General features: G+C 31.7%; 1 protein-coding gene across 1 annotated transcript; it reads right to left on the reverse strand.

Moving 5' to 3' along the window:
• Nucleotides 1-927: 927 nt before the first annotated feature.
• LOC134275986 (techylectin-5B-like) lies at nucleotides 928-9,435 on the reverse strand (the record flags this gene model as incomplete). The annotated part of the gene is made up of 3 exons (XM_062758263.1): nucleotides 9,141-9,435; nucleotides 5,731-5,880; nucleotides 928-1,169 (listed from the first exon to the last, which is right to left on the reverse strand). Coding segments are annotated over exons 1-3 (687 nt in total), but the record flags the coding sequence as incomplete, so codon positions are not given.
• Between the last annotated feature and the right edge of the window lie 5,275 nt (nucleotides 9,436-14,710).

Genomic DNA, 14,710 nt, shown 5'->3' on the forward strand with positions numbered 1-14,710 from the left:
TTTGTCAAATGATACCCCCCCTTATTACTTATAAAACAAAAAAAATTTTTTAATAAATCCTCTGCAAAAAAATGATCATTTCGAGTTATTTAAAAACGAAATAAAAAGTGAAGCATCACTCTCAATGCATATTTATTTTAATGAATATTATTATACCTCTACTGATTTTTGTCTATATAAAAGTTAATCGATATATTTTGCTGATTTCCTGAAAATCACCGTGAATAAACCTATTCCATGCAAAACAGACTCTTTCCCTTCCAAAAAAAAAAGTTCGTTTTCTATGAACTGATAAACACCTATATGGAACACTTAGGTTTTTCTTTAAACTTATGACAAAATTAGAAATGTAATGAATAAACTCATGAATATTCATTAATGAATCGAAATGCTTCGCGAGTCAACTGGTCCCATATCAATCAAAAAGAACTAGTTTACTGGTAGCAAAAGAAAACAGAAATGGCGAATTTAACTTTTTCAAATGTCTTGTTTGTATCGATATAATAAGACAGTTTAAGTATTTTATTGAGGAAGTCAGCAAGTTTCCAGTTCTCTTCGAGCAAGCCTATTGCATTCGGAGCAAGCGCCTCGATGATATACTTTAACTGTATAATATTTTATATTTATGATGTCTATTCAAAATTCTTGCCTAATACGAGGTGATAATTAAATTCATTTCAGTAACTATGATTCTTAAACTGTTTTTTTTTTTAAATTTTAATCGGAATTACAGTGTTCGGCTAATTTTGAACCACAGGGGTCCGAATAAGACAATTTGAACCGATATAGTACCAAACCAATCGTCTGCAAAAAACTCTCTAGTGCATGTGTTTATTGTGAAAAAACAAAACAATCCGAAAATTTATTAAATTTTCTAAGGAATAAAAACAACATTGAACATTTTTAGTGTGTTTTTATTATCATCACAGTCTCTGTTATCTGGCTTCCGTCATTAAGTGTAGGCCACCATGGTTTATACCAGTATGCCGGGGACCAGGGACCGTTAAGGAAGGCAAACCCACACCAATTAAACCACCAGCCTCCTCTTCTGTTGTTGTAAGCTGCACAGCTGCCATTACTCCATCTGTCGTTATCCCTGTCTGGTGTGGAGAAGTTCATCCCGGACAGATCGAGGTCAATAGGGTTACCTGTGTCCAACATACTGTCTCCTGTAAAAGTAAAGAAAATGAAAATCAAGAAAACCAAGGAATATGACCCCATAAATGTTGCCAATGTGATTTAATTCCAGGTAAACTGATTTCTTACACAATATTATTATAAATTTTACAGTTAAGTTAATCGATTGGTGATTAAATTGGTGATTTATCCAATTTAAATGTCATCTTTACACCTGGATAACATAGCATCCTACTCGATTTAATTTAAGTTTATACAAATACACTACATGACTACCAACTGATTGTTACCAAAACTCAGATACTAGTGTTGGATAATATACTATCCCACGAAATGCGTTCGTGATGTTTAAATTTAGATAAAATGACTTGCATATTTTTTTAGTTACCGATAATTAAAATGAATTCTCCCAATATTTCTTTTTATAATAACTATTTACATATAAAATATATTTTGTATAAAATTAAGGGAAAGAAACTACAGATAAATATCTTAGAGATTGTAATCTAATCCATTACCAGATATGTAATCTGTTACATAATTTGACTTTTCTATCACCTAAAACTTCTCTACGGCTAAAGTTACTGATATTTTGTCCATTATTTACAAAGTCTTTAAAAATCCAAAAGATTTTATATCCATCCTACTGATTACACAGACGACCCACCTAATGTCCCCTCCGTTGGTCCATTCAGTTAAAGTCTGTAGTTGTCTGTCTCGTTGTTTACAGAGAATTCACCGTACTGTTCATAAAGAGTGGTTCCATTGGTCAGAATAATGGACACGTACAGAGAAGATTTGTTTTTAGTTAATTGATGGATGACGTCTTTTCCTTAAATAAAAAAGTGAATTACATGGATTGATATTCTTCTTGAAATAGATCTAATTTAAGGAGGGTTTATTGTCTGGTCTCGCGTCTCCATATGAATGAAATTCTCGAGAGGGACGTTATACAATATACAATCAAATCAAATATTGTTCGATATCTGACTAAATGAAATATATTTTTTATAATTTCTTTAGATATGTTTTGGTGTTATGGATTCTTACAATCATGGATATATATTTTTTTCTGAAACCACGGAGCCAAATTCAGTCAAACTTACAAAAATGACGTAAATGTAACATTTGTTTTATGATTTTTACTGAAAAATGTACAAGGGTTGTCCGGTAAAATCTTCTCGTGAACAGCTAAAGGGCATAACTTAAAGAACGTCCTATCTAAAAACGACCCAAACGTTTCTGTCCAAGATGTGCATCTAAATGGTATATATAGTCACGTATAAAATATACAAAAAACGATAAAATTAAACGACAGGAAATATTTGTGGATGGGGGTGTTGTGCACCTACATGTGTATGCGCACTTGCCAAGTTTGGTGACAATCTACTATTTAGTTATTTTTAAGGACGGTCTAAAAATACAGGTTCATTTACAATATTATTATATAGGAAAATGCCATTTTTGGCTATTTGAATAAACTTCTTTTGTTCAAATCATAACATAGATAAATTATACTACATGTATATTGAACATTATGCGTAAGAAGCATAAAATTCTACCATCTGGTTTCCAGAGGGGGCATATCAAAATGTCAAAATTATTGTAGTTTTTCCTGTTTTTATGGAGTGCTATGAAGTATGATGGATACAAAGGATTCATATAAGAATAAAAATACACGATTGTGAGATTCTCAAAGTTCTATGTTCTGATTTTAAGAGTTTATAGTTAATAGTTTTTAATAACTTTTTCTGACATCCTCTAAAAAAGTGTCAGTGTATCATTACATGCTACAAACATTCTATTACGACTTCATTCAAACTATCAGTTGAAAACTTGTTTAAAATCAATATTTAAAATAATTGTTTTAGATTTTCAACCTGTGATTTCGTAATATTCTGTACAATTTCATAAATTGCTTGAAAATATAAGTTTCAAAAACATAAATGCGCTTTATTTGACTATGATGCCCAAAGAATTGCGCAATGGAAACCCCCAGTCGGCCCTCCTAAAAAAAGGACCTTATTTGCTAATGGTCATAATTTGCCCTCAAAGTTCAGTTCAGTTCATTTTATGCATAAAATGGAAATGCAGATATACCAATTTATTGATTATCACTTGGTGTTAATGCATCAACATGAAATGGAAAGTTTCATTCCCTATCAAAACAAGATGTGTTTGTGAAACACTATGCGCCCGGCAGCAACAAAATTCTAAAAAAGCTATATAGCTATTTGAGCATATATGTCATAGTGAAGGTCATTGACTTTGATATCATTTGAAAGAAATTGGTTAGTAAAATATGAATATCAAAGATGGAGTCACTATCTCTCGTGGTTCAAAAGTTATAACAAAGGTACGAAAAAAAACTATATTAGCATAAAGATCACAGTCAAGGTCACAAGGTCAATGACCTTGGTGTCAGTTGAAAGAGATTAATTAATGGAGTATGCATGCTAAATATGCTGTCTCTATCTTCTAAGGATCGAAAGTTATGGCAAAGGTACAAAAAATTATTTTTAACTTACAAGTGACAGACAAGGTCACTAGGTCACTAACAGTGGTGTCATTTGAAAGGGCTTAATTAAGGAAGTACACATACCTAATATGAAGTCTCTATCTTTCACGGTTCAAAAGTTATGGCGAATGTTTAAGTTTGCAAATAAAAGCAAATGTAAGCATATAGGTCATAGTAAAGGTCACAAAGCCATTGACCTTGGTGTCATTTGAAAGAGCTTACATGTAATTAGTGGAGTACGCATACCAAATATGAAGTTTCTATCTTTCTTGGTTTAAGAAAAACTGCGAAGGTTAGATTTTGCAGACAAATTGACTAACAAACAGACAGACAGGACAAAAACAATATACGCCCCGGATCTCAATCCGGTCGCATAAAAATTCTCCTAGAAGTCCAGGTCTAAGAAAACTAACTATATGAAATTGCAATGTTATTGAATTTTAGGGCAAAGAGGTACGTATAATTAGGTACTTTACAACAAAAAAAATAATTCCACTACTCACTATCAGTATCAGAAATAAAACAAGTCCTTTAATCACCAGAATCAGTTCTATCATTTGATTGCATTTTTACATAATAAAAAAAAAAATACTTTAAAAATTGGCCGTTTTGTAGCCTATTTTCAGAATATGAGGAAGATGACGCATTTTGTTACATTATAATGCATTGGCTAGCCAGAAAATTAATTCATTTTTGATAGATACGTAGTCACCAAAGATCTTAGTGATATTCAATGCATTGTTAACTAAATTGCAGCTTCACTTTTTCAGAAATTCAAAGGGCCAAATAAGGCAAAAATGAACCTTGCACTTTGACTAAAAAATATTTAAAAAAACAAATATTTTGTTAATTTTGCGGAAAACTTTGACACTTTGAACAACGTGGGCAAAAACTTTGACCTTTGAAAAACTTTGGCAAAAACTTTAACACATTGAAAAACTTTAGTGAAAACCTTGACACTTTAAAAAAATTTGGCGAAAACCTTGACACTTTGAAAAACTTGGTAAAACTTTGACACATTCAGAAACTTCGGAGAAAACTTTGACACTTTGAAAAACTTTGGCGAAAACTTTGACACTTTGAAAAACTTTATCGAAAACCTTAACACTTTAAGAAAATTTTGACGAAAATTTTGAAGCTTTGAAAATTTTATCAAAAGCTTTAACACTTTGGAAAACTGCATCAAAAGATTTATCATTTTGAATAATTTTAACGAAAACTGTGACACTTTGAACAATTTTATCGTAAACTTTGACACTGAAAAATTTTGTCGAAACTTTGACACTTTGAAAAACTATATCGAAAACTTTGACAATTTGAAAAAACTTTATCAAAATATTTAACAGTCTGGGAAAATTTTGACGAAAACTTTGTCAATTTGGCAAAAACTTTGACACTTTGCGAAAACTTTGACACTAACAATAAATCATAAAAAGTAAATCTTATTCTTATTTAAATGGAATTGCGTTTCTTTTGCGTGTCAGTGTATCATTGAAATATATTAAAATTGTTCTTGAACAAGAAGGAGTTGTCGCTCTTTTATCGTTTTGTTTGATCAGTTATTATTAATTAATAAATTTTCAGTTACTCTGACCTCAGAATGGCAATACTAAGGATAATCTTTTATTTCTTTCAAATGGTATCATAACACTTGGTTAAACAAATATATATAGAACTTTCGTTAATGCACTATGCATTCATGACATTGCATAACATAAATCTTACCCGAATTATATTTTACAGAAACTAATTTATAAAATATTAACAAAATAAATCCATCGTTGAAGCACGAAATTAAGTAAAAAATGTATTCCGCATATTTTCATTCCATTGAGAATTGATTTTTGAGACTTGATATTTGTTACATTATTAAGAAATGAAATACATATTTATGTAACACCTATCCAGTAAGACGAATTAACAGAACCAAACCCTTCTTTATACTAATTTCAAGTTCTGTTGAAATCCGTTGATCCGTCAACACGCCTCTGTATAACCTATTGTATAAAGAAAAGTATCGTCAAAATCTTTTAATAAAATTATTATTCATATAATTCCATGCAGTGATTAATTACTAATTACACTGACCGTCCACCCTCCATCTTCTGTATCCATATCACAGAAAACTTCCAGTGAAGGGTTGTCCCAGGGATAGATGGTATAAACACCAGATAAAGTAAAACCATCAGCAAGCAAACGTTTACAGTCCGTCGGGCGAGTGTTCTCTAAAAGTTATTGAGAAAAATCAATAATTATTTTTATTTAGAGACAAAGTGCAATATAAAGCAGTAATACAGAGGAAGTAAAAATTTATAGCAATAACTTATCAATTTAACTTATCAACATAGGACGAACCTTTACCATTCAGTCTTCTTAATATTAAAAGAAAGATCACTGAAAGGTTAGTAAAGAGTAGATATCTGTCATTTAGCCCCCTTTCAGTCACTTTTAATTGAAATGCAAAGTTTCCTTTTTTGTAATTTTAAAAATTAAAGGTTAAAGGGTTTTCTATGTGATATTGCATAATATATTTGTTTTCATTTTTGCTCATGTGTGATTGAATATTTACAGACTACACAATCTTGAATCAATAATGGTTATTAGAACTTCTTTTTTTATGATCTCATAACAGCCCCTGAGCAATTATGTAATTCTTATAACTATCAAACAATATTTATCAAATATACATAATAATCATTAAAGGATTTTCCCCAAATTATTAAAAGAACACATTCATGAAAATCCCCTTTTAAAACTGATTTTCCCCCTGGGTCAGAAATGATTCTCTTTATGCATAAAATGGCCCTGTAGATATCCCAATTGATTGGTTCACACTTGATGTTCGATTTGAAGCATTAAAATAGAATAGAGATGTTTTCATTTCCTATATTAAAATTTTTCAAAAAACGGTCTTGGAGAACTGGCTTTATTAACTTGCAATGTTCTTGAAAAATTAAAATAAACAGGTATATTTGAGTACGTTTAGATAAGCAACTCTTATCTCACTCTTAGATCTAACATACGAGGATGTCTTTTGATTCTATTTACAGTTCTATCATTAACTGGCTGCATATTTTAGATCTGAGGTTGTGCTCTATATTAGATATCAAAAAAGCTTTAAAATGAGCTGTTTTGGAGACTTTTTCAATATATTTAAAAATTCTAAAAATATGGGCAAATTGAAACATTTTAGGACGTCACAATACAATGATTGTTCACCGGGTCTTTTGTAGGAAAGATTCCAACACTGGATTCGGCACAAAAAGTATTTATTTACGTGCTTATAGTAATAAACCTACAAAGTATAAATCAAACACACTCTCACAACACAATACACACAAGACAAATACTTTACATTTAAGATCAAACATTAACAACACATAAATTAAAGGATTGTTCGCTGCGGAATTAATTAATAAAAGTAAAATATAAAATAAGTTTACATAATGATTATAATAAAGGTAAACGGTAAGCTTACCAGCTGGAATCCAGTTAAATATTAAACCAAGTAAATCTTTGAAGAATACTTCTTGTATAATATAATGCAATCTGTCTTCTACCGTAAAGGCAAAAATCGTGGGGGTCAAGAATTTTGGCGGGTACAGTGCTTATATACTGAGTGCAGAAGTTAAATCATGCATATTAATGAGATAAAAACGGTCAGTTATTGGTCAGCAGTAAGGTCACATTAGGTCACCAAACCGAAAACACGTGTAAATACGAAAATAACCAATGTCACATGATCTCTCAAAACATTCACACCAGACACACAACACAAACAAACGCAGCGAACGTGTTTAATTGGCAATGTGCGCCAATTATTAGAACAAATTAAGAAAAATTTTGCCCAGCGATTTTCTTAAACAAATGATGTAAAACTGGTGTAAAAATAAAAAAACTCGTGCTTTTTATAAATAATCAAAATTTCTTGCAGAAAATTCAAGAAAAATTAATTTTATCACATGCATTTCTGCAAGCTAATTGTTACGTCACAAACATGTACATTTTCCTGTTTGTTCTTAGAAAGTTACAGAAGACACCCATTTTCAAAGGATTCTTTGTTCAGTTAATATTGTCCACAGACAACGCCCACAAAGATTTTAAGAATCGTGATTTTTTAATTTAATTATACATAACATATAAAATAATTTAAGTGGGCAACTGTTGTGGAACTATTATCTGAAGGAAAAGTACCCTTCAAATGGATCGTTTTCATACTTTTTTCTGTTTAAAATAGAGAAATGCATCATATAAATGACGTCAGAATTTCCAAATGGTACTTTATACTGGTACTTAATATAGCCATATATTTTCCTGATCTATCACAATTATAAACTCAAATATTTTTAATCCAGTCTTACAACTTTTTGGAAACATTTAAGTAGGACACAATAAGGCTAAATCTGTACTTTCTTCTTTGCTAGTTTCCTTTAGAAATATAAAAAGTGTTACATGTAAGTGATTGGCTTTATTTTTCATTACTTTCGCTTAACGTGAAATCATGCGATTTACTAGATGGTTAGTATTTTGATTAAACATCTTAATGATGGATCAGATTCATAATTACGATAAATCAATGTATTTCATAATAATTTTAAGATAATCCATTTGAAGATTTCTGAAAAATATTTATTGAAGTCATAGAAGCTGAAAAAATAGTGATGAATTTTAATCACTATCATTATCAGGAACTATGCCAAAGTACATGCATTAAAGAGAATCAATTTATATTAAATGAACAAAAGGTAATATGATCAATTAAATATATTCTTTATGACGATCTTTGTATCAATTGAGGGAAGGAAATAAAGATACAAGTTTGATTTATTAACTAAGATCAATTTCAAAGATATCTTTCAGTAAGCTAACCCATATGACATTGCATAAACAATTCTGAAAAAAATATCCTTTTCTAAAATCGATCTTAAAGATGAAAACGATTCGTAAAAGGAATCTGTCCGCCATTTTTTTTCCCGAGTCTCGCTACTCTGCAGACCCCTATAAATATGGCAAAACTTAGTCTCTCATCAGTGTAATCAGACGACTAGGTGAAGACGGACGTATGTTATACAGAACTCGGTAGCTAGAATAATACATTCAGCGTGCTTTTTTGCAAATAGGGGCGTATTCTTGACTTTTCCAAATACCATAAAACACACCAAACGAGGTTTCAGCTACGTCACGATTATGTTCCCTATAACTTTTCAAATCTTTAGTGCTTCAGTATTATAATTTAAATTGATAGTAGTTATCAACCTATAGTATACAATATATCATTACTTGGACCAGTTCACGCTTTATAAGCTGCGAAATATACCTTCCAACATTGTAAAATACAAGGAGTTATATTTAAAATTGACAACAAATTTGGATTTCAAATTTACCCCCTTAAAAGCAGGTGAATGGTAAATCACTGTGAAGTAATCTGTAAAATAAAAATAACTTATTAGAAAGCCGACGTATAGGCGAGAATTTGGTGCATTACCTTCAGATTCTGTAAAATAGTATCTCCACCCTACTTCCGGTCCTGCTGACCTAGTTGAATGACATCCAGTGTAAACTCGACATTTCTTTGTTTGTAAATTGTAACCAAAGTAAGTACACCTCGGACCACACATTGCTGAGCACATGACCAGTGAATGAGCATCATATTCAGTCAACAGGGTTTCATGGAGTGTATCATCATCTAAGTCTATTTTAGCAGTGTAGCGCTTTGATTCAGATGCGGAAAATCTAAACAAAGCAACAAATAAAGCCACAAAGAATTCCTTGTTCATCATAGTAACTGTTGTTTCTGAAATCTTAATTGGTAATATCTGTTATTTCACGATTTAATACAATTATATAATATGATTTTTTTTCAAACAGAATTCTTAATTAATCACTTTCTGATTGGATAAATATACTGAGATTTCATAAATCGATCCATGGGCGGGTCTTCATGATATTGATAACAAACATTTAAGACGTCAAGGTTATTTGAAAAAAAGGTGTTTTTTTGCAGCCCTGCAAGTTACAGGGCTACTATACATTTTAGTTTAAGTTTTGGTGTATGGGATTGAGAATAGGTGATGTATTGGAAGATGTGTGTGTTGCTGATTTTAATCTATATGTTATACAGCCACTATTTACTTAAGGAATTAATTTAAATATCTTTTAAAAGTGTATCGTTATTTCGATTTTCATCCGATTTAAAGACGTACAACACACTGGGGGAGATAATCTTGCGATTTCAATTGAACGTTTGACGTGACGTCAAGTTTAACGTCAAAAATAAAGCGTCAAAATGACGAGTAAAACGATCCCGATGTATATCAATCATGCAAGGAAAATGGGATATGGGGATTGGCTGTGATTATGAGTACCATACTCAGTCCATATGTATTTTTCAATTAACCCGATTAAACTCCGTAAAAAGCAAGACATAAAATACCATCCCTTAATGGTTTATTTCATTTCATATGATCAAAGCGCAGCATTTTTTTATGCTGAAAAATGGCTATATACATGTATAACATTCCGATTAATGGTCTTTATTATAATTTGTGCATTTACTATATAAATATTGTTTTTCTTCTTTCATTAAATAAAACAATTAACAAACAAAAAACTTTTTACAATGTAAAATCGATGTTGTTCTCAGACCCTTACTGAACAAAGAGGAACAACTCTAATAATGTAGGAGATGTTTGTTTTCCTCCCTTTATTCACGGTTTTCCGCATACACAGAATCAAATAAGTACAGCAAGACCTGATAAATCCGAGAATTCAATTGAAAACTACGGTATAGACCTCATAGACACAATGTAAGTAAAGAATTGAAAAGAATTGTTTACTAGTACTGAAATTATCTGAATATTATGAATATCCTATTGCAGCAAATCGTTTGACTTTCTGTCACTGTCAACAATGTCGGTTCGCATTTCCTCGAATCAAAATAAAACGTAGCCTATAATTTTTTTAAAAATTTCAAAGTGCGATTTGATATAGATTAAAATAGATGAAGAGTTTAATGCATGTTTGATATTTTGAAGTTAATGAGGACGAATACGGAGTTTTCCTTTTAACTTTAGAAGCAATGACATTGAAAGAATGCGTACAATATCGCGAGGGGTGTACATGTATGCAAATGTCCATGTATCCCCACGGCCACATACTGTCTCGAGCTCGTTTGAAATAATGACATGAAAGAAATAAATATATAAGGATATAATTATTCCATTTGTATCACAAGAGAGAACATACACCATTTTTGTTGATGAATAAAATTAAAGAAATAAAATTAATTAATAAAAATCAACATATTCATGTGATATGGAATGCATAACGCATACATACATGTGGGTTAAACACTAAAATCCTTCAGTAATTTTTTCCTGATATTTTCCCATATAAAACGAGCAGTCAATATTTATTCTGCATTCATTAATTTAAAAACTAATGCATACCTCCGGGATTCAAATGACGAATTACTAGTTATGTGCACTGTACAAACGACGTTTCGTCAAACGCTAATGGTCTGCGACGCAAAAAAGGAAGGGGTGGGGGTGGTAGGGGTGTTCAAAAATTGCCTTAAAATCTACATTTAAATACGTTTTACATATGAGAACTTTTAAATATGTAAGTTAATATATTTTTGAAGCAAAAGCAATATTTCAATTTGATTTTTTTAAAATGTGTATTTGTAGATTCAAAGCAAAGTGATCGACCCCGTCTGAAAGACGCGCGGAACGTGATTTATTGAGAAAGGGGGAGGGGGTAATTTTCCACTATTTAATCAAAACTGGTCGTACAAAAATTATACAAAAAATTATGAAGATAATTTTTACTACCAGCTACCTAAATAAAGTTTTTTACCAAAATTAAACGACAGATTTTTTCACAAAAAAATTTTGAATTTGAAAAATACACAATTTTCAAGGCTTAGATAATTCATAGTTTTTCAGTTTAAGGCCTTTAAAAATTGTTTTGATGATATGTATATAAAAAAGATGACTATGTTTTTGTGTTAAATGGTTAAAGGAATAAGTCAATGAAATTTGACAGTTATATCTAACCTGGCTTTTTTGAATATCAAGGTTTAAGTAGCTCATTGATTAAAAATTTTCTCTCCTTGTGAACAGCTAAAGGGGGGTAACTTTTGGAATTTCCTGTCCAAAAACCACTCGAACGATTTTGTCCAAAATGTGCATACATGCAGTAGAAATAGTCATATACTAAATATACAAAGATAACGAAAATATAACGACAGAAATTTTTGGGGTAAGTGTTGTACATCCTTAAGTTTCAAAAATTATTTCAACTATCATCTCCACATTCGGACACATGACAATTGTATCGAAGCGGTTTGATGATATAGACTCATTTCTATTGTTAATTTCTTTTATTTCCTGGGCTACAATTGTATGTTGCGTAAACTTTTTCTTGTTTAGTATTATTTAGAGTACGAGTTTCCTACTGTAACAGAGATACAGGGCGGGGCTTGAGGCGAGAGCGATAGCTCGAGCAGGGCCCCGCCCTGTATCTCTGTCACAGTAAGAAACGAGTATTCTAAAAGACTTGTGACATGACCTTTCTGGGGACCTCACTAATTTACATGCGTATTTGGGTACATGCCTCCCAACCAATCAGATGATTTTGCAGAAATTTGATTTAGTAACCCATTTTAAGCATTTGCAACTGAAATGCCAAGTGAGATGGACGTGCAGGTATCTATCATTTTAAAATAATCATTTAAGGATGCATAAATTAATTTGTTCTCCAAAAGTTTTATTTAGATTTGATTGTGCCGGGGTTTTTTTCTCTATGCAGCTCTTGCTGACTTTTTTTTAGTTTAAGCTACGATTTAATGCAAAACATTTTGAAATATAAGAATGATATTGGAATATTTTTAAAACAAAAATGCTTCGGGAGATCGTAGATTCTGAGAGAAATGTCCGCCATTGTCCTCCACCGGTCGTCATATACAAATTGAAATAAGCAGATGAAAGGAAAAAAAAAGGGGGGGTATTTTACATCATGTTTTCATTAAAATGTAGAGTAACTAAAAAAAGGGGAATACAGCACTCACTGGTGCCCCCATCCCACCTCCCGAAATGACGCACATAGGTGTTGGTTGATTATAAATATAACCCCACGGAATACGATTTTCCGTTTTTTTTTTTTTTTTGGGGGGGGGGGTTCAAAGTAATAAATTGTGAACTTCCCCACTCCCTCCTTTCTAAAATTTTTGAATCCGACAATATTACCTTTACGTTGTAAAATTTTGTTCCTAAGTCACCTCAATTTTTGAGTAAATACTAACAGTTCTATGGCGAATTGAACGATTGGTATGTCTGTATACAGCTTTCCGTCATCGCTAAATATAAACCGTACTGTATCGTTGATATTTTGCAGATACAGTACAGTTTCTGCTCATTCGCATAAGAAACGCCCACAAAAAGTGTTCTGTATCGCAGTTACAGTATGCTTGACTTCAAAGGAAAACTCGCCGGGTCATGTCACAATATTAAATATGACTGTGCGAGATTAAAAAAAAAACTAAATATAGATTTAACCCCATAATTTGAATTTGAAACATTTTGTGGACTTGTCCTAAATAGGTATGAAATTGAAGGGTATTAAAATAACAAATAATATTCAATATCAAAATCCATAAAACAATACAAAATAGGAGCAGAGCGAACACGGACCTCTAAAACATCAGAGATGGGATAAGGTACCATGGAGGAGAAAGCATCTCCTGCCGACTGGTCACACCGCAGCACAGTTAAGGTTACAGTACAGAGGCGGGGCCTAATTTGTACGAGAAATGTTTGCTATGACGTCACACATAATATTAGGTCTTCAAATTACCATAAACTTAATCAATTACTTGCTATTTCAAACAGCTGAACAGCTGTATACTATATACAAACTTTCTATTACAAGCAGTTTTGTCGTTTGTTAAATCCCACACAAGAGTATATAAACGATGCATCAATCACAATGCACTTGTCACTGTGACGTCATCTCGCAAAAATCATGCAGTTTGTACAAAGTAAGAGGCTGATCAAGTCACATTTGATACAATGAAAAATGTCTCTTACTCTCAAATTAAATATTATTTGCAGTTACATAAAAGGCCGTTAACATGGATATGATGTCTATTTAGCATTTTATTTATGTATACATTCTCCAGACAAGTGATAGTGTCGTGTGTTTGTATGCAGATTCATTGAAAAAGTAATGGAAGGGCCCTAATAAATCGATTTATTACAAGGGCATACCCTCAATGTATCTTGTCAAGTTTTTACACGTTAACTCAAGAAGCATTAAGATATTTGAAAAGTGCAGAAAAGATTCCAATTTTCCAATTGTTGCCCCACCCTACCTCCGGTGGTTATGATATAAAAAAAACTTGAATATACACTTTCATAATATTTTTAAGGCTGATAGAAAAAAAAACATTCCAGAGAGATCGTAGTTAAAAAAAATTGTCAAGAACGGAAATACATTGTAGAGTAAAACAATAAACATCTTTATTACACTCTTTTAGATCAGAGTCTATCATGCCGTGATCAGCTTACGATAAACGATTTGTCGATATGACTGTACAGATACTAGTGGATGATCATTCGATTCTCAATGAGGTGGAGGAGGGCTGGTAAGATTTACCGACTCAGATTATTTAAATGCCACAATAATTATTTAAAGAGTGCTCGTTATTTCAAAAGTGGTTGCAACAAACCCCTACTTGGTTATAAAAACGGATATTTATCAGCTGTTTCATGTATCATTGCACACTGTTAAGACTGCGCAAGACGACATATTGATATAGTCTAAAGAAATATATAATTCTATAGTGAATATCAATTTCAACTGTATAAGTCTCACATGTGTATCTGATCTTACAATTTTTTGATGACATTTTTGTTTATTGGAGAATGATATCCGCGGCATTTGTTTGATCTAGGCAATAACTGTCAGTGGTAGATTGAGAGATAAGCGATACAAGACAAATCTTTCCACTGATTATCTGTCGAAATATCTTAGAGACACAACTAATACACAGCT

Source organism: Saccostrea cucullata, unplaced genomic scaffold (genome assembly GCF_032062105.1).
Source record: "Saccostrea cucullata isolate Sc308-1 unplaced genomic scaffold, CSIRO_AGI_Scuc_v1 ctg14563, whole genome shotgun sequence".
NCBI lineage: Eukaryota > Metazoa > Mollusca > Bivalvia > Ostreida > Ostreidae > Saccostrea > Saccostrea cuccullata.